This window comes from Trichomonas vaginalis, chromosome I, assembly GCF_026262505.1.
Source record: "Trichomonas vaginalis G3 chromosome I, whole genome shotgun sequence".
Lineage (NCBI taxonomy): Eukaryota > Parabasalia > Trichomonadida > Trichomonadidae > Trichomonas > Trichomonas vaginalis.
In genome coordinates this window covers 25,487,560-25,512,051 of record NC_067203.1, presented here as the reverse complement: position 1 = coordinate 25,512,051, position 24,492 = coordinate 25,487,560, and the positions used below count along the sequence as shown (strand labels likewise).

The 24,492-nt window shown below is 30.8% G+C and overlaps 8 protein-coding genes across 8 annotated transcripts; 5 read left to right on the top strand and 3 right to left on the bottom strand.

Moving 5' to 3' along the window:
- Positions 1-1,190: 1,190 nt before the first annotated feature.
- TVAGG3_1048930 (CUE domain containing protein 1 family) lies at positions 1,191-1,919 on the top strand (the record flags this gene model as incomplete). Its single annotated transcript, XM_001325443.2, has 1 exon — positions 1,209-1,892. The coding sequence occupies one exon, from the start codon at positions 1,209-1,211 to the stop codon at positions 1,890-1,892; it is 684 nt and encodes a 227-aa protein (XP_001325478.1).
- A 574-nt stretch (positions 1,920-2,493) lies between these two features.
- TVAGG3_1048920 (uncharacterized protein) lies at positions 2,494-4,620 on the top strand (the record flags this gene model as incomplete). The annotated part of the gene is made up of 1 exon (XM_001325444.1): positions 2,494-4,620. One exon carries the CDS (start codon positions 2,494-2,496, stop codon positions 4,618-4,620), a length of 2,127 nt encoding a protein of 708 aa, XP_001325479.1.
- A 901-nt stretch (positions 4,621-5,521) lies between these two features.
- Positions 5,522-7,441, top strand: TVAGG3_1048910 (uncharacterized protein; the record flags this gene model as incomplete). The annotated part of the gene is made up of 1 exon (XM_001325445.1): positions 5,522-7,441. One exon carries the CDS (start codon positions 5,522-5,524, stop codon positions 7,439-7,441), a length of 1,920 nt encoding a protein of 639 aa, XP_001325480.1.
- A 243-nt stretch (positions 7,442-7,684) lies between these two features.
- TVAGG3_1048900 (ribonuclease inhibitor domain-containing protein) lies at positions 7,685-8,588 on the bottom strand (the record flags this gene model as incomplete). The annotated part of the gene is made up of 1 exon (XM_001325446.2): positions 7,809-8,588. One exon carries the CDS (start codon positions 8,586-8,588, stop codon positions 7,809-7,811), a length of 780 nt encoding a protein of 259 aa, XP_001325481.1.
- Positions 8,589-9,417: 829 nt separating this feature from the next.
- TVAGG3_1048890 (inositol tetrakisphosphate 1-kinase protein) lies at positions 9,418-10,378 on the top strand (the record flags this gene model as incomplete). Its single annotated transcript, XM_001325447.1, has 1 exon — positions 9,423-10,358. The coding sequence occupies one exon, from the start codon at positions 9,423-9,425 to the stop codon at positions 10,356-10,358; it is 936 nt and encodes a 311-aa protein (XP_001325482.1).
- Positions 10,379-12,761: 2,383 nt separating this feature from the next.
- Positions 12,762-14,142, bottom strand: TVAGG3_1048880 (elongation factor 1-alpha 1 family; the record flags this gene model as incomplete). The annotated part of the gene is made up of 1 exon (XM_001325448.2): positions 12,802-14,115. The coding sequence occupies one exon, from the start codon at positions 14,113-14,115 to the stop codon at positions 12,802-12,804; it is 1,314 nt and encodes a 437-aa protein (XP_001325483.1).
- An 876-nt stretch (positions 14,143-15,018) lies between these two features.
- TVAGG3_1048870 (Fip1 motif family) lies at positions 15,019-15,721 on the top strand (the record flags this gene model as incomplete). Its single annotated transcript, XM_001325449.1, has 1 exon — positions 15,040-15,615. One exon carries the CDS (start codon positions 15,040-15,042, stop codon positions 15,613-15,615), a length of 576 nt encoding a protein of 191 aa, XP_001325484.1.
- A 69-nt stretch (positions 15,722-15,790) lies between these two features.
- TVAGG3_1048860 (uncharacterized protein) lies at positions 15,791-17,350 on the bottom strand (the record flags this gene model as incomplete). Its single annotated transcript, XM_001325450.1, has 1 exon — positions 15,791-17,350. The coding sequence occupies one exon, from the start codon at positions 17,348-17,350 to the stop codon at positions 15,791-15,793; it is 1,560 nt and encodes a 519-aa protein (XP_001325485.1).
- Between the last annotated feature and the right edge of the window lie 7,142 nt (positions 17,351-24,492).

The window sequence follows — 24,492 nt, the reverse complement described above, 5'->3', positions numbered from 1 at the left end:
ATATATGATCTAATTAGCTATTTCCAAGCGGAAATACTAAGTTTTATTCAAGATTTTAATATGAAATGACTAAACCTTTTATGCAGGTTGTTGTATTGCATGATTTTGATTGTAATATAACACTATATTGATATCCTTGTCATATTTAAATTCAATAGAGGTATAAATTTCGATTTTTAAAAAAATGAAAAAGAGAGGATGATTAATATATCTATATTGAATATTTTACGAGAAACTATATCTGCCTGACTTGAAGATTGATCCAGGTATGTATATAAAACAATATGATAAAAGTATTTCTTTGGTCATAGATCTGAAAAATTGAAAAGAATTCTTGAATTGATCATCTAATTTCAAGTGTTCAAGAAGGGCTGATAATGTTTTTCTTGGAAGATTTAAATACATATGGATAAGAATTACAATTGTAGAGAGAATTAGCATATAATTTTTTATTTTCAGAATTTTCATCAATAATTTTAATGAATTTAGCTAAAATTAGCATGAAAAATTACAAAAATACAAAAATAATGCTCCAAGTTTAATATTCAATATATATGTTAGTTTATTACAATTTGAATTTAAAATCCAAAAATCGAACTCATAACTCTAGCATTCTGTTTAATTAATGAAGCATAATTCATTTATTAGAAGAATCATCTATAAAATCAAAATTAATTATATAAATTCTTAGAATTTTTTTCACAATAAAATTGATTACAGAAATCATAAATTGCTATTTAAATTGTCCTCGATTCGTATATGTATTATTCTAATGATACATAGCCTTTCATACAAATCCAAGTCTGAAATTTTTATAAATATTTTGATAATGGTAGGATATTTAATGCCAAAGATTCGGCATAACTATTTCAGTCCTTGAAGGGAATCTGAGTATAAGCTATTAAATGCCGATAAAAGAACCTGAATTAATTCAATATTTAAAATCTATTTAATACCAATTCTTCTTGATAGATTAAAGTGAATAAATGTGGTTCAATTTGAATTGCAAAGTTTCAGCTTACGAATATTTTCTTTCTGCTCTTTGATAAAATTTTTATAACACTTTTCGATCGTTCTCTCGGTTAAAAAAAATTGTATTTTGAAAAAAATGATACTCGACTATTGTTTAGCATGTTCTCTCTCATAATTATTTTTCTAACAAAGATTTTGAAAATTTTTGACGGGTATTATTTACAACATCAATTCTTATGTCAGCATCAGCTAGTAAAGTTAATAGTATTGCAGAAATCTTCCCAAACCACAGGAGAGATACTATTGAAGCTCTCTTGAAGGAATTAGATGGTGATGTTGATGCAACAATCGCGATTTTACTTGACACACCAGAAAACACTCCACCACCACCAGAATCTAGCAAACCACCAAGTCACGCATCTGCAAAATCATCATCTACTACTTCTACTCATCATCATCACACTGGAAGCCACACTGCGGCTAAACCAGCACAATCTCATCACTCCTCAAGAAAGCAATCACATGTACCTAAGTTAGATCACATTTTTGATGATGATTTCTTAAGATGGCCAGATGATGCTGAAGTAGTTCGTGTTTCTCATGATGGAAGAACTTCTCCATATCCAGATGACATTACATCCACAGTTGATTTACCAGTTTCAACAGATTCAGTATCGAATGCAGATTCCACAGCTTTAGGAGCAGATACTGCTTACCAAACATCAGGAACTATTCCTGTTTATCCAAAGTCAGGTTCTCAATATGCCGAACAAGAAGATTATCTTTTACCAAGTATTGGAGTTGATGCAAATCTTATTCCTGGTGTGGATGCTGATTCAAAGCAGACTGCAAGCTGGTGGGATAATTTCAAGGCAAGATTCTCAAAGAAGAAAGGAAATCATTATCAAAGTCTAAACTAATGCTTTTTATTAGCATTTTTAAAACTGAAACTAAATATTTTTACAAAAGCTACAATTAGACATTCCTAATATTATTAAATGATGTCAAATTTCAGATTTAGATTTAAAAATAGTTTGATTGAAACAAAATATAGATATTTCGGCCATTTTATCCCCCTATAACTTAATTGCATCTTTGTATTGCTTCATATCATGGTCTCACCTAAATTTAAGAGAAATCTATCTTTATTTGAAGCAAATGATGTATTGATAGATTGTTCACTTATACACATTATTAAAGGAATAAAAATAAAAGTCATTTCTGATGTGTTTTCTTTATTTGCTGTTGATCAAAATTCATCCTCCTGATACATTACCAGAATGGAGTGTCTATGATGTAAATGCAGACGATATCAGGAATGACAATGTAGTTTTTGAAGGTAAAAATTACAAATATATAATTCATGGTTCAATCTCAGTTAAGAAATTTGAAACTACAACATATTCAACATTCAATTTTACAGAAGAACGTGGTACTTTCAAATTTAGTTCAATATCAGTTCAAAATTCAACATATTTTCCTGAAACATTAAAAGAACTAAAAGTTTCAGAAAAAATCAGTATGCCATATGATTCATTTGCTGATATCCAAACAAATCTTACTAATATTGAAAGTTTTAGTATTGAAATAATTGTAAATCAGCCAAATATTTATTTTTACAGCGAACAAAACGAAATTGTGTTTGCTGATGATTTGTCAACAACTATTGATACATCCAAGCTCTCAAGTCTTCAGATTGCTTATTTTCCTGAAAGTTTTCCACTTTTCATTACGCCAACAGATCCTTTACGATTCTTCCCTGACATGAAGTTCATGAATGATAAAGGAATTAATGTCTATATCTCAACAGAAATGGATACTTCCAAAATTTTCGGTTCTAATTTCAAGAAAGGAAAGTTCATATGCTCAAAACCTGTTACAATATATACAGAATCATCCAAAAATTCATTGCCTAACTTCTTTGAGCTTGATTCTTCTTTGAATCTGAAAATCATTTCCCAATATTTACGCGGAAAATACGATCTTTATACATCATTTGATGAAAAATCTCCAGAAATAACTATTACACGAAATGCTTTCCCGAAAAATCAATACATTGATCCGTATGTTCCTTATGAAAACAAATTAGAATTAGTTTTGCACGGATCCGCACTCGATTCATTGAACAACTCTGTTGGATTCGAGTTTAACAAGAAAGTCGACTGTTTAACTATAAGCAGTGTTGATTTTAAATCTAATATCATTTTAATGGCAAATACAGAAAAATTAGTTCTTTCAAACGTTCACGTGTACTTATTCTCAGAAGATATTCCTATTATTGAAGCAGATAGTTCAACATACATTGAATTTATGGCAAATAATGTTGTAGGAAAGAGTTTGACATGTTTGGGTGAAGCTGATACTTCACCATGTTTGTCATTTAATTATGAGTATATTACTTGTTCATATGTAAGTTTGAAATCGATTTCACAAGTTTTGACAAATTTGACCACAAGAATTATTAATTTAGATGTAAATAATTATGAAATGGCTCCAAGAAACATTAACTATGACGGATATTGTATTCACATGACTTCTGCTTGTGGAAATATTTTTTTGAATTATTCAGCTTACAAACAGATAAACATCAATGGATATAATATCAGCAACAGGTTTAACTCTCATTTATACGTTAGATATTCTGAAAATTCCAATGAAAATGTACTTAATATTACAAATTACGATAAAAGTAATAAATGGGAGATCAACATTGACATCTACAATCATGAAACAAATACAAAAATCATTATGAAGAATATGAAAGTTTATTCTTTAGTACAAGAAAAATTAGATCCGAAATCTTTTACATTTATTGGCTGTAAACGCGATGATCGTGAATATGGACATTTCTGTATTGTCAAGGATTACTTCTCATGCAGTTATTGCCCTGAAAAAATGATTCCTGTTTTAGAAACATTTTATTTCAACAGATACCAGGACAAAAACGATATCGTTCAAATACTTACAGCAAGCTCAATCAATTTACCTATGGAGAAGATATCAAAAACAACTGTAATTGTGTCGGCATATCAAAATAATGTTGTAGACCTTAAAATAACGCTTAACAAAGATCCTGATTCGATGCCTACAATGTTGGTAGTAAAGAATTGCAGATTATTGTTCAGTGGCTATGAAAATATCAGCATCAAATTTGAACAATTTGCTCTTCTTCAGAATTCTGAGATATTACAGTCAGGTCATAAAATATTTGTCTCGCAGTCTTTGCTTGCATCACCAAAAATCACTGATTCATTAGTAAACAGGCTACTTCCATCGAAAAATTTGGAAATCCATTTGATCCATTCACAAACTTCCACAAAAGTGACAAAAATTGAAGTGGCCAACGATTATTTATTAGTTTTTTATGGCGAGAAAGCAATTAAATTAATTAGAAATAGTTTTAATTGCTTATTTGTCAAAGACATGTCATATGACGATAAAAGTAACGCAATCGTTCTAAAATCCGCACTTAAAGAGTATTCAGAGTTCTGGTGCTACATCAGGATCTTTGCACAAACAGACAAAATCTATCTGAACATCACAGACTACGAAAACGAATATTATTATTTGGATAACAAGAATGAAGGAATTTTCATTGATTTCGAAATGCCACATTCGAAATTATATGTTTCTTATGACACGAAATAAGCAACATATCATTCGTGTCATTCGTGTTCAATTACCCTTTGCCAGGTGATATCATTCGTGTTCAATTACCTTCTGCAGAGAAAATAGTTGAATTGAACTATAATGGTCAGTATTGTTTGTTTGACAAAAGATCAGATGATTGTTTTCCAAAAAGTACAAAAATTAAAGTGTCAAAAAGTGACAAAATAACATCAGATAAATTTGATACTTTTTATTTAGAGAATTCCATTGATATACAACTATCTTTGTCGTTTGATAATTTGTTGTTTGATTCGAATGTTTTCGAGAAATATTCTGTTAATTTTTACAGTTTAGAAATGGTGAAAATTGATGTTTTGCCAAGTAAATCTGTCAACAACGAAATCACATTGACAAATGTAGTAATGAATATCAAAAATAATGGAAATTTCGAGCTGATTGATTCTAGAAAAGGAAAAATCATTTCAGAGTCAAATAAATTGGCAGGAAAACTAAAAATCAATTGGCAAAACATTGATTCATTAAACTACTTCAAATCTGTTGATTTGGATGTCATTTTGGATGACGCAAAACATCTCAATTTCTCTGAAAATGAAATTAAAATTGATTCCCAAAAAATTGATCTAAAAAAGTGACATCACTTGATTTCTATCTTTACAAAGCATCAACAGAAATCAACTTGATCAGTTTGTATCAGAACAGTTTGAATAATACGAATGCAATGTTGATAACTCCGAAATTCAACATTTTCACTCATGAACCAACATATTTTTATCTTTCAAGTGATTTCGATGACTTTGTTTACAAATCATCCGAAAGAATTATTTTCACTGTTTATGATGATACTATTGTAAACATTTTCCACAAAGAAAAAGTTTCTGAAATGTCACTTTTTGACTTTACAAATGTCAAATTGATTTCTATGAGTTACGAAGCATTTTGTTTAATCCCTTATGATGATGCAAGTCACAATGAATGTTCCGAACTCTACAATACAGTTAGATACAAGAAATCCGAGGCAATTACAGAAAAACAACTCAAATTTGATAAAACTTATATAAAGTTTTATGTAATTGACTCTTCTGACACTTTTTATCCGTTATTGAAGTTAAATACAGTGTCAGAAAGAGAAATAGAGATAAAAGGATACAACATCACGCAGAGGATATCAATAGAGATCGAAAAATGCAAAGAATTGACATTGTTAAATGTCGATGTAAATTTGACAGATTCAGTGTCAGTTTTTGATGTCAAAAATATGAATATTTTCTGGGATGCGTCATTCTATCTCAATGGAAAGATAAACTGCAAAGAAGTAACTGTATTTGACTCTTCTTGGAACTTGATACAGAAAATGAATCAAAAAACAAACGTGACATTGTGTTCTGAAAGAGAAGTGAAGTCAATTTGTTGTTATGACAATTATTTCACAGTTACAACAGTATTTACTAGTTGTAAGTTCGAATACGATGTTCTCAATGATCTAACATTGATTCTTGATCATGCAACGAACATCAAAATCGATTGGGGAGGAAGTAAAACTGCAACAATTCCGTTTTTCCTTGGAATTAATGTGTTCGATAAAAATGGTGACATAAAAGTGACATTTTCAAACCGCTGGTCATTTAGTAATGTTAAATCTCTTAGACAAGGATACTTAGATAGTCATGGTACTGAAATTACTATCTCTAGTGATTACTGGAGCTATCCAAGTCAAGTTTTCGATATGAGCGGTTATTTGAATGTCAGAAAAAAGGGAAGTTACTGCGCAATTTCAAACAACGATAAAGATCAAGAATATTGTCCTGATACTTACACAATATTGACATTCGATGAGTTCAAATTGGCAAGCGAAATGATGCCAAGTAATGATGAACAAATAACTATTTGCGTCGTTGATAATGATTTCGAGTTTCCGAAATCAATTTTCCAAAATTTTGTCACTTTATTTGCCAACAAAAATAAAAATGTCAAAATTTATGATGATGACGCAAAAATAATGACAAATATTAATGAATTACATTTAACAGCAATTAGTGTTATTAATGAAGCCACAAATTTCAAACTTAATAACATTGTTTTGACTGATTCAACATTTTCAGGAAATCAAATTTCCACAAGTAATTTAACAGTCAAAAATCCAACAGAAATCTTTAACCACAACACTGTTAAGATTACTAATACATTGACATTGTATAACAGTGGTAAATCCATTACTTTTGGAAAGGATTCGTTCATTATCAATGATTTCGAAATGAAATACTCAATTTGTCCTTCATTTAAAGTTTATACTCTTGACTTAAATGAATCAACATTGACTCTCAAGGCAAATACAAAAGAAACAAATAATCTCCCTGATTTTTATTTTACTTTAACAAACACTTTGACATTTGATGATTCTCTTTATTATTTGCAGTCAAGAAGAGTTGCAAAGCTTCTTTTCATTTCAAATCATAATGAGATTCATACAAATTACAAAGTTTTGCCAAAAATCTTTGAGTTAAAGACGAATCCTAATGGTTTTTACCATGTGAATTATGGTACAAAGGAACCACCATTTGATTATACACCAATTCCAACAAAATCAGTACCAACTGCTACAGAAAAACCAACAGTAAATCCAACTGATATTCCTCCAATAACTTCAACAAATTCTCCTGTTGAAAAAGGTAAGAAACCAAAGACATTTTTCATGATTTCTATTTTGATTGTTACAGCAGCATTGATTTACTTGATTTACAACTTGTTGAAGAAATGGAGAAAGTTCGATGTTTATAACAATAGATTTGAAGTTTCTAGTGAATATTTAGATCGTAGAGATCATGTAATGACTTTTATTTAATATTATTTTTTTTTTTGTTTTATTTATCATTAAAACATTTGTAAGTATTTATAAAGATTCTCTTCTATTTAAAGTTTAATAAACATGAAAAATATCATTTATTTACTTCGTTATTCTTTTTATAATAATCTCACTGCAATTTTAAGAGCAGTTAATCCTTTGCCTTTTTATATAAGGTTTCATTGCGTTGACATAAATTCATGTTAAATAAAATATCTTGGAATACAAATCACTTAAAATTGTTTTGAGTATTACAAACTCAAGAAAATTGAAATGATGTGTGTAGTATTATCTATATCACCTCAATTTGTTTTTTTGAATAATAAACTCATTCTATTTCATATGAAAGACATAAAAATTAAATTAGTTAATTATTACAAGATAAAATATTTGGCAATGTTAAGAGTATTTTTGGGTCAAAACAAAAACTAACAGTTGGACAAGCAAAGATATCAATATCAGTGATCAATGTTGTACATTTAATAGCAGGGCAAACAAAGTCTTTATATGAAATAGAATGGTTTAGAAATTTTCCGAATTGAAATTGAGATGTGACATGAACAATAACATCATCTGGTAGTGTGCCAGAAATATTATTTATTCCACAATATGCAACATGCTTTATCAAACTATCTCTAAAGGCACCTTCTGCAGAAACAATGTATCTTGGTAAAATCAACAAATCAATTGGACAACGACCGAATGTGAAATTACTATGAATTGATGTTAATGTTTCGGGCAAAATAATTTGTTTCAATTTTCTACAATCATAAAATGTTGCATCTCCAAGAGATTTGATTTTAGTACAACTCATGTCGACAAACTCTAAACTATAGCATTCCCTAAATGCATGCCGTTCTAATGTTAATATTGAAACATTAAATATAAATTTAACAAAAGATGTCGAGCTAAATCCTTTAACTCCCGAAATGACTTTTGTTGTTGGTAATATGTCAACAAATGAATTACATGGATATCCTATTAATGTTTTTAAATCTCTTGAATATAGTGCCTTACAATATGTTTTAAAATAAGGACTTTCTGATATAAACTCTTCTAATTCTGGACATCCCCAAAAAGCTAAATCATCAATGAATTTTATTCTTTTAGTTATTGTGATGTTTTTCAGTTTCGTATACGCAAACATTCCTGATGTTATAACAGTCAAATCATCTGATAGCAATGCATTCTCGATTTTAGAACCCAAAAAAATTCTTGTTGAAGAAAAATTATGAGATTTTGAAGGCCTTAAATCAATAAATTTAAGAGAATATATCCCCAAATCCGTAAAAACCAATTGATATCAATGATTTCGGAGAAATAAACTGAGTAATTTTAGTTTCTCGAAATGAATAATCTCCAATATATTTTATTGAATCAGGAAGATTGATTGAAGTAATTTTGCATTTGAGAAATGCATTGTTTCCAATAGATGTTACATATTTATTTTCAATTTCTGGTGGAATTGTAAGGGGACCTTCATAATCAGGAAATTTAAGAGAAATATTTTCACCATCCCCTACTTGAACCTCATTTTCATTGATGTATATGTATAAAAATGTGGTTTCAGCAACATATTCATTCACATAAAAATATTAAAAGTGACAATTCGATCCAAATTGAAGGATTGAGTTCTAACAGGCATTTACCTTTGTATAGCCTGCAAAGTCTTGATAGTGCAAGTTGTTTCGTTCATATAGGAAAGAATCAAAATTAACTCATAGAAATAGCATATTTTGTAAGGTATATATTGATGATAAAAAGTATGTTTATTGACTTCTTTATAATTATAGTATATTTAAAGAATTAAATGATTTGCTATTTATATTTACTCATAAAACTAGTAAACAGCGACCAATTTTCATGAACATATAAATCACATATTCTATACATGGTGTGTAGTTGGTTATGATGTCAAAGTCAGTATTTACAGAAAAATCTAACGATCGGAAAAATTGACATAAAAAATTTTTTGACAGCGATGCAAAGAATTCGTCTTGGATATGCTGGTCCACAAAAGAAATGGGAGTCAATCAAATGGAATGAGTTCATTACTTATGCCGGCGAACGCGGAATGGACGTTATTTACATTGATCTCGATAAAGATCTCGAACCACAAGGTCCATTCGATATTATCTTGCATAAAGTCACTTACATGATGCACTCTCCGATTGTTGATCAGAATCCTTTGATTAAAAATCTGATTACATATATCAGAAACCATCCAGAAGTAATTGTTCTTGATAATTTGGAAGCTGTAGGAATAACACTTGACAGAGAATTGCTTAACAATGCAATTGAGTCTATTAAATGGCCTGAGGGTGTTGATATTCGTGTTCCTCATGCAGATATGTTATTACAATCAGATCTCGAATCAATTAAGAAAGTAACATCCAAACTTCGCTTCCCTCTACTTTCTAAGCCAAAAGTCGGCTCAGAAATTGTTGGAGCTACCAAAGAAACCGCTCATATGCTTAGACTTGCTACATCTCCAGAATCATTAGTTGGTGTTGCTACCCCAACACTCTTACAAGAATACATCAACCATGGCGGTGTTGTTTACAAGATTTATACGATTGGTGACCATTTAGAAGTTACAGCTCGTCCATCTACAAGAAATGTTGAAAGTGGAGAGGACATTTCTATCGACTTTCACTCGGAAAGACCAGATGACCCTAACGGAGTCTGGATTCATAAAGATGGACTTGATAAGATCCAAATGCCAATAGAAGACTTCAAGAAACTCTCAAAGGCAATCAGAACAAGCATGAAGATGGAACTTATTGGCTTTGATATCCTTATCGACGAAAAAGGAGCTTATTGGATCGTAGATTTGAATTTCTTCCCTGGATATAAGATGATTCCGAACCTTTGGGAGCTCTTCTACAACTTCTTCATGAGTTTGCTTAAAAAATGAATATAAATTGTTTTAAATAATATTTTTTTTTTTATTTTGATTTTATTTATTAATTAGTAATGTTGTATTGCTTCACTACATGTTTTGTTTTTATCAGAACAATGCAACTAGATATTTTACCTAATTCGGATTTTCAATATAAAATTGGGATAGGATTTTAGAGATAATCTATTATGTAAGGAAGCTACTTTGTTCCCTATAGGAATGAAAAATGTTCGTGGAGCCAAATACTTTTGCATGATTATAATGTTACATTTGTATTGTTACATGATTAATTTACAAAGAACTTTTTATGTAAAAGATGTAGATATTATATAATATTGTCATATTAAAAAGTGAAAAAATACAATTTCTCTGAGTGAAATTCAATCAAACAGTTTATAACATATGGAATGGAATGATTTCATTCGGATTTACTTTAGTCACAATGGCTCAAGAACGCTCATTAGTTTTAAATGAAAAATTCAAAAGATCGAAAAATATAACAAGCATCAAAAGGAAAGTTCAAGATTGTCAAATACATCATAAGTAATTACTTAGATCATTCAAATAAATCAAAAATTTAAAAAAAAAAACATATATAGGAAGATTTTAACTAGAAGTGTATTAACTCTAACCATCATATCTAAGCTAAACTTGTTTCAACAATTAATGTTTATCCATAGAGCACCTTAATGATGCAGTTGTACATATATATTGCCTCATAATTTTCTGGATCTTTAGATCAAATTTCCTTTAATACTTCAATATCTACCTGTTTATATATTGAATAATGCATATAAATAGATAGAAAATGATAAGTATTAACTTTGATCATCAATATTTGATATTTCGTGAAAATAATATTCCTTTATTAAGGAATAACAATTCTACAAAGTCTGGTTGTAATAATATATTTTCTCAAAATAGCATCCTATGTAGATAAATATTGTTTATTATTTAGAATTTGGAATTATAAAAATTTATTTATGCATAAATACATTTCCAACAAGTTAAAAATACTATATTAACAATATTGAGCATTGTTTTGTCAAAGACTTAATCAAATTTCCAAGATAATTGATTGCAAATAAACATTTTGTTCAGTAATTATTTTTTTGAAAAATCCGACTCACACAATCCATGTTGTGAAGGGTGTATGCCAAAATTATAGACTCAATGCTTTTTTATATTATGATGATAGATATTGGTAATTGCGATGGATCTTATGTGGTGTAAAGTGAATATTATTGTAAATTATTTCGGAGTATGAACTAATTAAAGGAAAATACTATTCAGCCACTAAATTGATATTCAAAAATTCAATTTCATGGACAATTATTAAAGACTTGTAAGTATGGTCTGATTCTGAAATAATTCTTTGCCTATAAAAAGTTCTCTCAAGAAGGTTTCTCTCTGAAAGTTCACATTCCCATCCGTAATAAAAATTTTGCACTTTTCTAATTTGCCGCGTCAAATGTCAGGCGGGAGGCTATCAACTAATTAAAGATTATATAATGTTATGATATAATGGATTAAAAAAACGATAGAATGTCAGGCGAAAATGAGGGGAAAAGTGAGAAAAAGTGGCTTTTCAGTTTACAATTTTTAGTTGATACACCTCTTTTTAACTTACATATTATGAGAGGAATAGTTATTGTTCTATGTGTGTTTATCTCATGGATGAGAACATAGCGAAGTTAAATAGCATTTGTTCTTTTCTCCGTAGTCTAATTGGTGAAAACTTAAGAACACCTGGATAAATAGTTCCATAGAACAAAAGTTTTGCCATTGTTACGGCCTTTTTTGTCGGATCATTAATAGGGGTTGTAGTATCCGACATTGAAGCTGCATTATCACCGATATCAACTATCTTAAATCTCGAGAAATTTCTTAATGGAGTTGTGATTGGATATGTGACTGCTTTTGTCACATTGCCATTAACATTAAATGAACTAAAATCACCTGGTTGAACAACGCGACGATCAATTACAACCCAAGATCCTCTCACTATTTCAATATAAGCTCCATTTTTAAAATGGTTTTTAAATATCGAACAATGAAAAATGTGATGAGACTTGATGATTTTTTTTTCTTCGAAAATATCTCGCATCGATCTTCTCAATTTAATCATACGAAAGAATTTGTTTAATCTCTTAATAATCTATTATCTTTTAAAAAATTCATGGAAAAACTTCTTAAAAAAATGCATATCTTCTAGGAAATATCGCATACTCATTAATCGCCACTCCGCTAATGGTTAAATATCAAATTGATAATTTCAATATTGCAGTAATGTTTCCACTCTGGTTTGGAAGTGTGAACACATAATATCTGAGGAATATAGTAAATGATTCACTAAGAAGTATAATATCTTCAGAAGGTTAATAAAATTCAAAAAGAAATTTGAAAAAAGAAAGAAAAGTTACATAGCCATAAAATGTTCATTTCTTTATTAGAGAATTTACTTGATTGGGTTTGGCTTCTTGTTGACGGAACGGATAACGCCGACAGCGACTGTCTGCTTCATATCACGGATGGCGAAACGGCCGAGTGGTGGGTACTCCTGGAAGGACTCGACGACGAGTGGCTTGGATGGGACAACCTCGACGATAGCGGCATCATCCTTCTGAATGTATTCTGGGTTCTCTGTAGCCTTCTTGCCGTGGCGACGATCGATACGCTGGATGAGCTTGTCGAACTTGCAGGCGATGTGAGCTGTGTGGCAGTCGAAAACTGGCTGGTAGCCGGCGTGGATCTTGCCTGGGTGGTTGGAGATGATCATTTGAGCTGTGAAGGAAGCGCATTCGACTGGTGGGTCACGCTTTGTATCACCAACGACGTAGCCACGCTTGACATCAGCTGTGGAAACGTTCTTGACGTTGAAGCCGATGTTGTCACCTGGAAGAGCCTCTGGAAGGGATTCGTGGTGCATTTCGATGGACTTAACTTCAGCTGTAACTGTGGATGGGGCGAAGTTAACGATCATGCCTGGCTTCATTGTGCCGGATTCGACACGGCCGACTGGAACTGTACCGATACCGTTGATCTTGTAGACATCCTGGAGTGGAAGACGGAGTGGCTTGTCGAATGGGCGCTTTGGTGGCTGAAGGGAATCGAGGGCTTCAAGAAGGTATGGGCCATTGTACCATGGCATGTTTGGAGACTTCTCTGTCATGTTGTCGCCAGCCCAGCCGGAGATTGGGACGAAGCGGAACATTTCTGGCTTGTAGCCGATGCCTGTAAGGATGCGTGTCATTTCGGCTGTGATTTCGTCGAAACGGGCCTTGTTGTAGTTGACTGTCTTGTCATCCATCTTGTTGACGGCGACAATGACCTGCTTGATGCCGAGTGTGAAGGCAAGAAGAGCGTGTTCACGTGTCTGGCCTTGTTCAGCGATACCGGCTTCGAAGCCACCGAGTGTGGAGTCGATGACAAGGATAGCAGCATCAGCCTGGGATGTGCCTGTGATCATGTTCTTGATGAAGTCACGGTGTCCTGGGGCATCGATGATGGTGAAGGAGAACTTCTGGCCTTCGAACTTCCAGAGGGAGATATCGATTGTGATACCACGCTCACGTTCAGCCTTGAGGGAATCCATAACGAAAGCGTACTTGAAGGAGGACTTGCCGAGTTGTTCAGCTTCCTTTTCGATGGCAGCAAGTTTACGCTTATCGAGACCGCCGCACTTGTAGATGAGGTGGCCTGTTGTTGTGGACTTGCCTGCATCGACGTGTCCGATAACAACAATATTGATATGCTCTTTCTCCTTACCCATGAGAAAACAAAGTGAAGGACCACGATGGTTTACACTTTCTCAATTTTCTGAGCAAGTAAAATCATCATTTTGAGAGGCACTTTTCTATTGATTGGTTGATCAAATTTGATGCTTGCTATGCATACATTATTTTTATTCAATAATTTTTTAAAGACTAGTTTTTGAATAAAATATTATCGAACCGATTGTGAAAAAAATTCCAAAAAAAATATAGAAATTGATTTTTATCAGAAACTTACTAGGTAATGGCATACCTTTTATCATGAGATCAAAATCTTTATTTTTAAATTTTTATATATTTAGAATGTTTGATGATAATACAATCGAATTCATAAGATATCAAATTGTGGATATTTCTCTACCGTAGATTTTTTTAGAATGGAGTTAAAATATAATATTGAATTGTTAATGTAATCAAATTCGCCCGCTTTTTACACATAATCAACTTTGCGATGAATTTTCTTGCAAAGCCATCATCAAATCCGCATTCTTTTTTTATCAAATTCAGTTCCAAAATATGAAATATGGCATGTTAAGATAGAAAATGATCAATAACCCTATTTATGGATTATTGTCTTACGAAAAGTATCACTTTTGGGGCATAGAAAGATGTGAAACTATATACCTTTATATCGGTTACATTAATTATGGAATACAATGGCGTGGAATAAGTTTTCTTTTTCCCATTACATCAAATGGTGAATAAATTTTAGAATTATTAAGATTTAAGATTAGAATTATAGGGAAAATGCATATGAAAAACAGGGTTCTGGGGCTTTCGAGACTCCTATACAACTTTCCATAATTTTCACATCAAAATTATGTGAGAATTCGAAATATTTCCCGTTGATATAAGTTCACATCATATCAAAGATCATTTCTTTATGTGACATATTACTTAAATTTTAAAATCAAATTCTTCAGATGTCTTCAGAGCAAGAAGCTGAAAAACTAACTGATGAGGAAAAGCCAAAGGATGAGAATCCAATAGATGAAAATTCTAAAGAAGAAGGTAATGATGAATATGATAGTGATGAATATGGATCCGAAGAAGAAGAATCTTCAGAATCAGAATCAGATGATATCGAGTTAGATCAAGATCTTAACGTCCAGGCTCAAATGAGTGCTATTGCATATTCAACACGCGCATTAATTCAACCAGGTCCACTTAATAACTACGAAGCTTGGATTACTCAATCAGATATTGTTACTCAAGGCAGCAAAAATCCTTGGGAAATTATTAATCCATCTGGTGTTCATCCACGTAACAACAAGAAATCTATATTTTATTACGATCTTTCTGCTTTGCCTAACGATGTAGAGTCAAAGCCTTGGACAGCTCCAGGTGCTGATATTACAGATTGGTTTAATTACGGATTTACAGAGGAAACATGGGAAGAATATAGAAAAACTATGCTTAATCGTATCAAGAATATTGAATACGAACAAGAAATTAAGAGCCTTACTGGAGATACACGTCAACAAGTTAAACGAAATTAATTCCTTCCATTGTAGTCCTATGCAAATAAAATGTTATTTTAAATACTTTTAAAAATCAGAAACCTTTATTACCAGACTCAAATTGAGTATTGCAAACCAATGTTAGATTAAATAAACAATTAAATTTATTATATATAGTTATACATACAAACAATTTTTATTCTGAGAATTAATTTTAGTTAATTTTTTTTGTGAGCTTAACTAATTTTATCACTAAGCATTTCAAGTTACGATTCTTCGTCTTTTCTTTAATTAGTTCCTTTTTCATTTGATCAATTTTATGGATTTTTTGTTCTCGTTTAGCTTTTGCCTTCTCAACGCATTCTTTAAGGTATCTAACGTTCTCTTCATTTGCTCCTGGTTTTATGATTATTGGTGTATTAATTCCAAAATAAGTAACAATTGGCTCGCAAGGACATTCTTGTTCGATTCTGATACCTTTATCTATGACTTCTTTCCTTAATGCATTGAAGTCATCATTTATTTTTATTAATTTTTCTTTTTCGTTATTTGCCTCAAGTTTTGCTGCATCAAATGCCTTTCTAACACTATCGCATTTCTTTTTTGATTCAGTATCTGAATTCCAAATTGTTTTTAACAATGTTTCAGCTTGATTAAATTTATTAAGCAAGACTTTGGTTTTATCAGCAGAAAACATCACTTTGTGTTCACATTCTGTTTTGAATATATCTAATTTTTCTCTAAATTCATCAAGAAGGGCATGCAAATGAGGATCATTTTCTAAATTCTGAATAATTTTTGATTTATATAGTTTCCCTTCTGTATAAAGTTTGTGTAGATTTTCCAATCTACTTGAATACTCATACTCGTGATTACTCGATTTATTATCATATATTTCTTGAATCTTTTTCACATCTTTGCCCATTTTTTCCATTTCTTGTCTTAAGTGATGCATTAACTCCGTTTCTTGCTTTGCCTTGTTGATATTCTCATTATTTTGTTCTTCGAGCTTTTTTGAATAAAAATATTTTTGTTCAAATATTTGTCTAAGTTCGTTTAACGCCTGTGTATACTCACATTGAACCTTTACTTCATCTTTTGATTTAGATTTTTTGATTTCATTAAGCTGGCTCTTATAACGCGCGCTTAATTTTTCAAACCTATACTCATTTTGCAATTGGACTTGAGATAAGGATTCATTTTCAGCTTTGAGCGTTTGAATTTTGAAAGCTCTTGTTTCTTTCCAGATTTTATGCTCATTAGTAGTTGTTTGAATATTTCCTTCTGCATTTTCACGTATCAATTGGAGATTTCGATTTAACTCATCAATTTTTCCTTGGATACTTTTCAAATTCAACTTTAAACACTGCTTTTTCGTTTGATTTTCAGATAATTGTTTTTGCAATTGATCGTTTTGAAAGCTTCTACATGTTTCTTGTATTTGATTTAAATGTTCTTCTAAAGATTGTTTATGATATTGAAGTTTATTGATCTCCTTTTGAGATTCAAGAATGATTTTCTCTTGATCATTGCATTGATTTGTTATATCATCAAGATGTTTACTTATTTCTTGTTTTTCGACTATTTTTAGTTTTGAATTTTCTTTGAACTGATCTAATTCTGATTTGAAATTATTAATCTGATCATTTCTAACGTTTAAAATACCGATGTTGTTTTCTAAAGTACTTTTTAGCGTTGAAATTTTATCAGATAGTTCTTGAATTTCTTTATCTTTTGCAGAGATTGAAGAAATCAGATCATCGAATAAATCCATTATGAAATCATGCGATTTTGGAATTACAGAGATTATAAATGCTAATGATTAAAAGAACTATATGTTGTCGAATAAGTCTAAATTTTAAACGGACAATGAAATTCGGAATTAAGGTTCTCAACCTGAGAATCCTTTTCTTCAATTTCTTGATGTATTCTAATCATATGAAATGAATATCGTTTAGCATGGATATTTTAAAAGCAATATTAAAAAAATAGGAAATTTTTGAAAAAAATTTAAAAAATTATTCCCATAATAGTTAGACAATACATCTAGTATATTTGGTACTAAACAATATAGGATTATTGAAGTTTTTATTATTTGAGCAAATAAAATAGTTATCTAATTCGAGGAATATACTTTCCAATTAAATGCATGTATGGCAAGAATTGATAAGTCTTGCTTTTATCAATGAAAATATAATTATTTAAAAATGTTATCTTTGTTTCTTTGTTTATTCATATGCCACAAGATTATAAAACTTTCAATGCTGAAAAACATCAATGCTTTAGTTTATAAACTTGAAATAATTGAATTTTAAAATTTTTTCTATTAATTAGTTTTCTTAGTGATTGTTTTAATAGAAAAAATATCACTAAAATTTTATAAATAAACCAATCAAAGTATGAGACATCTACATGACTAAATTGAATATCAATATAATCGTGGTGACAATCTTGCAATAATTTGAAAGAGATATCGTCATTAAAACATATCACGTCTTTTTCAATTTTAAAATAATTGCCATTCAATTTTTTTGAATAAATTTCTAACCTCGCACTCAAATATCTTCTTATTTTAAATGAAACAAGTTTATGGTCTAATTATTCATAGTCTAAGTATGTGTATAAAATGAACTTAATTTTTATATAAAATACGGTGAAATTTAATTGTGAATAATCTTATTCAGATGGCTTTTTAAAACGTTATTAATAAAGATATAAATTGATCATCCTCTCAATTTTTCCTTAATTCAAAATATTCAGAAATGCATTTGTTGCCACAAATTTACTATAATATCAATAAAAAGTTATAATCTATCTTTTAAACTAAGGGTTTCGTTTTGCTAAAATTGTCACTTTTATAGCATATTTGTTTTTGGATGTTTTGCGAAACCAAAAAAAAACTATGATATACAATGTGTGTGTAAAGAAAATACTTTATTTACTAGTTAAAAAATCATTTGGTATTGATCAAGTTATTTTTTCTGGATAAGATATTATATGGATAATTGGATAGAAAATACAATTATATAATCTTGTACCTGGTTTAATTAAGCTAATTGTCATCAGAAACTTGTAATTTTTATGAATTTCAGAGGCGTCAAAAATTTTCTCACTGGGTTTTCGTCTATCAATCCCAGCTCATTATATACGCAACCAATCAAAAATCTGATATGGGAGTCCAAGGCTAACTTTTTGTTGTCTACCTAATAAAAGAGGAAGCAGCATTAGTGAGAATAATCGCAAATATTCAATTTAAATTATCTTTTTATTCTTAATTTAAAGTGACAAAAAGAATAAAAAACCTATTCTAAGGCATGTTGTTATGTAAATGAGACTAGACATCATATTTTATGTTATGAAAAAAAAATATTTAGAATTTTAGAACAAAATAAATAGAAAAAATAGCATAATTTATGGATGTGCGTATATTAAATTTAATAAATTAAGAGAAATTATTTTTGGCGCCAAAATTATTCGTTAACTCTCAAATTTTTCTGAGTCAATAAGCCGCCAAAAAAGTGTCATTTTGTTTCGTTAGAGAAAGATGAATTGTCCATGTCATCCAATCGGGAACAAGGGGGATGGGGATTAGATGATAAAGAAGCAATTCATGCTCTCTATCTGAAGCAATCAGACTTACCAGCAACAATGTGAATCGATTTGGCTTTAAAGTTAATATAGCAGATCAGCTTGTTACTGGAGAGACTAGGCATTACGATTGATTCGCTGTAGTGCTCTACTTTAATTTAAGAGTAGTAACGGATAACTGAATTCCCAAAATTCTTTAGGTGATCCAAAACACTGTAGCTGCTTGAACTTTGGACGAGCCTCGCACCCCAGAGAATAGAAATCCCAATCTTGCTCATGTTTAGTTGAATTAGTCTGCAGCAGTACAGCTCTGATACCACAAGATCGTGATGTATACAAAGTCACAACGCTATTTGATTCAACAACTAGCTAGTTTTGACATCAAATTGCAAAATTTGACTTCGTTATGAGCTCTTTGTAGCAAAAATACATTACACTTAAAGACTAGTTGCTAGACTGTAGTAGTTTGTTCGTATATATCTATTTTTCCCCAACGTATTGCATACTACATTTTGACAAGACTTGCAACCTTATAGTAACCTCGTTGGGAATTGTTCAAGCAAAGCGTAGGTAGTTAAGGTCGAGTAAGAGTTCTTCTTAAATCTTTCACTGAATGAGTAGGTGTTGGAAGAACTGTTCTCTAAAGCGATACAGTTGCGCTACATGTTCGTCAACTTGTCTAGAAATAAATATATCATTTGTTTTATACGTTTTTTCGTAATAAATCTATTTGTATTTGTTGTATTTGAGTATGAAGATAACAAAAACTACGGCATAAGACGCAGTACACTGGGCTTCGTTGCCATTTTATTTACCATGTTAAGAATAAACTTAACAGACATGCTTTGTTTTCGACGAAGCCATCTAAAATAACGTACATCTAAATAAAACTAAAAAACTGTAAAATTTCTTTATTTGATAGTATACTTCAAATTATGCACTATACCTTCTAGAATTCTATAACACTCTTTGCATATAATTTTTTTAAAAAAAGTTATATCTCGACAAAAATATGATTTATCAATAGAGTATGTAAAATAAAACTCATTCGCAGTATTAAAAAATCGTAAATCTTTCCAAAAAAATTTTGAATTACAAATTTTAAAACTTAAAACAACATTTTTTGAAGCGAAAAAACGAAATCTAATTTTTTTGGAAAATTTAGAATAAATAGAGCTCTTTAACTCGTCGAATACAAATTGTTTTCAAGTTTTTTTCGACCGGAAATTGAACTTTTAGAGTTTATACAATAAGATTCACATGAAAAAATACGGGTTTAACAAAGAAATCACCAATATAAAGGTTTTTTAGTAGAACGAGATTGATAAAAACTATGGTATGATAAAAAGACGATATTTTTTTTGGCGGGATAATTGAAGAATATGAATGATTCGAATTACAGACATACTCTAGTCCGAAACTTACTATGGTTCGTGACTTATTTTTGACACAGAATAGCTGTAGACTAAGGCTTACTCTAGATCCAGACTTATTATACAATTAAATTTGCTTTTGGAATAAGACTTAATTTTAGTTACAAACTTATCTTAATATCAGACTTATATTTAGAATCAGACTTACTTTAGTCTAGAACTTACATTTAGAATCAGACTTCCATTTCAAGTCAGACTTACTTTCGTCCGAGACTTACATTTCAAGTCAGACTTACTTTCGTCCGAGACTTACATTTCAAGTCAGACTTACTTTCGTCCGAGACTTACATTTTAAGTCATACTTACATTAATATCAAACTTATATTAACCTACGACTTACTTTTATTCCCAGACATCTTGATCCACACTGACATTGAAAACCACTCATACATCTAAAGCCACTCAAACATCTAGATCCACTACGACATGGAAATCCACTCAAACATAATTTTTGCTCTCTAACTACATTTTTATATGATTTTACAACCTAAATTTTCTTCTTTACCTAAAGATTATTCGCAATATCTGAATATCATTAATTAATTGAGATATTCAAGTTTTGACAGCGGATTTGGAAAGCAGACTTGATGGAGATTTTAAATCTGATGTCAAATCTTGGTTTTGTGCATTATTGGAAGAGAAAAAAGGGTGTTAATTGCAAATCTTAAATATAGGTTTTTACGAAAAATGTAATTAGGGTTAGAATCATAGAAAGATATATCTGTCAGACATTGTTATGTGTGACAGATAATATTGCATCTCATAGACACTGTTGCATCTGTCAGACACTGTTGTATCTCATACACACTGTTGCATCTGTCAGACACTGTTGCATCTGTCAGACACTGTTGCATCTCATAGACACTGTTGCATCTCATAGACACTGTTGCATCTTTCAGACACTGTTGTATCTCATACACACTGTTGCATCTGTCAGACACTGTTGCATCTGTCAGACACTGTTGCATCTCATAGACACTGTTGCATCTCATAGACACTGTTGCATCTTTCAGACACTGTTGCATCTCATACACACTATTGCATCTTTCAGACACTGTTGCATCTCATACACACTATTGCATCTTTCAGACACTGTTGCATCTCATACACACTATTGCATCTTTCAGACACTGTTGCATCTCATAGACACTGTTGCATCTCATAGACACTGTTGCATCTCATACACACTATTGCATCTTTCAGACACTGTTGCATCTCATAGACACTGTTGCATCTCATAGACACTGTTGTATCTCATAGACACTGTTGCATCTGTCAGACACTGTTGCATCTCATAGACACTGTTGCATCTCATAGACACTGTTGCATCTCATAGACACTGTTGCATCTGTCAGACACTGTTTTATCTCTCGGACACTATTACATTATCTTACTCTATTTCTAATTTTAAATATTTTTCTGTTTTTTGTTTTCATTATTAAATTTATTTTATAAAAATTATTTCTCTTACTTAAATTTTAAATTTCTTCTTAGTTTAATCCTAAAATTCGTTTACTTTTAAAATTGACATTCCGTTTAATGGCCATGGCTCCTTTTGATTATGGATGTATTATTGATCTAAATAAAATCAATAGTACTATTCTTAAGATAATAAATTATTCAAAATATCTCGTTCAGAATAATATAGACCTCGATTTAGAAGATCCAGAATTTAATGATATTCAGGCTGAATGTAAGCGCATTCGTACATGTGATGCTTATAACTACATTACCCTTTTTGTAATACATAACTTAAATTTCGCACCGGCGGTCAATGAAATACTGGACAATTTAGAATTTTACCCTACACCAAATGAATACTTAACTTCAATAGCAGACGAATATAGCAAGGATATGGGTGATGAAGAAGAATATAACATATTCATGTTTTTCCACAAACATTGAAGGATTTTCTAATATACTTTGTTAATGGATGATCTGACGCTTTTATCCAAACTATTTGGTCGCAATATTGAACAACCATTTTTGGTAAAAAGCATGCTTTCAATGCAAACAATATCCTTGAATATTTATGTGCAAATACTGAAAAACTATCAAACTTTGACGATAACCAAAAATTTATATATAATGTTCAATGCGGAAAAAATATTATGTCAATATCCTCAATGTCAAAAAATCATTGATCGCTGGTTTTGAACTGAATTTACTTAAATCCAAGAAAATTCGTATAAGTTCATTCGCATTTGAATGCTATTTAAAATATCAAAATTTTGCGGAAATTATATCTTACATTAATTCATATAAACCAGATGATATTGTTCGATCGAAAGGATTCATGAAGTCTGTTGTCAGGCACGCAGCTAGATTAAAAAATATGGCTGTATTTTTTCAATATGTATCTAAAGATCTTATTGACGATGACAAAGAGCAATTTGTTTCATATATTCTTGATTCACAGGCAGATTTCATTTTCAATGTATATAATCGCATTGCAAGTGGCTATTATTTATCAAAACGCATGATTAATGAAATTCCCCGCGGATATAATGTTCTTAAAATTGCAAACATTGAAGTAATGCATAATTATGACAAAGAATCACGCCAAGTAACTTGGAATATTGGTGCCTCAGATATATGGAATTTCAGTGAGATTCATGAACTCTTTAATTATCTTCCTTTTTTCCTTAAAATAGTTCCATTTAAGGAACAAGAAAATCCTCCCAAATACACAGACTTCTATTTTAAAGACACTGATCCTAGTGATCGTTTAATTCTAGAACTTGATTTTGATCGAAAATATATTGAAGGAAATCGATATAAGGCTTTTACAATAATTATTAACAAAAAAATGAGTCAAGCTGTTATAATAAGGAATAACAAAGATATACCTTATTTAATCGAGGATGTTATTAACAGAGTTCAAATTTCAAAATGTGTAATTCCTTCAAATAAGTTAAGCAAAAAACTGACACGTTATACCAACTTCAATTCACCAATAATTAAGGATATTTATGATTTGCGCTCGTTACTTAAACAATTACCCGGCAAAGTTTATGTCCATCTTTTAGAAGATAAGCTAAAAGATCTTGCAACTTGCAATTCAAAATCAATTCAATGGTCATGCTGGATCCCAGACCTTGTACCTGATTTATTAAGTTGCAATTGAAAACGAATGTATCCAGACCATCGAACTGGATGCCACGTTTTCGTTTCCTCCGTATATACTTATATTACCCCAGTGTGTTATTAATAACACAGGTTATCCACTGGGATATTACTTCGGGCTGAGCGAAAACTCAAATGCTTACAGAATCTTTTATGAAAGACTAGTTTCATCTGCTACAGATGTTGATATTCAAAATGTCCCGATTTTAAGCGATTTGCACTCTTCTCTTGAAAGTTTTTGCAAAAGTAGCCATTTAATTCATTGGCTTTGCGCTTATCATTTTTTAAAAAACAATTAAAGATAGTGTAATCATGAGGGGATTGATTCGAGAAGTAATATATGCAGAAGATGAAGCAACGTATAATGTTAGATACGAAACATACTCCGAAATTGTTAATCATTTAAATAAGAATGAATTGGTTGATCCTCTTGATATGGAAAAATGGATCAATCTTGGCAAAGAGGAATTCAAATCCAAAATCGCACGATTTAAGAGAGATGTCAAAATCATGCCTAGCAATCATGCGGAAGGTAATCACGGGAGCTTGAATACCAAAATGAAGGAGATTTCAAGCACAAACAAACTTTTGAAGTTCCAAACAATGATTGAACATATAATGTCGAGATTTAATCAAATTGATGATCCAAAAAATGATAATGTAATGAAACTTTATAGAAAATTGAAAATTTCGGCAATTAAAAATAAAGTCGAACAGCATTGTAAATGCAACTGCAACATGGAAAATGTTTATAAACTATATGGTGTTC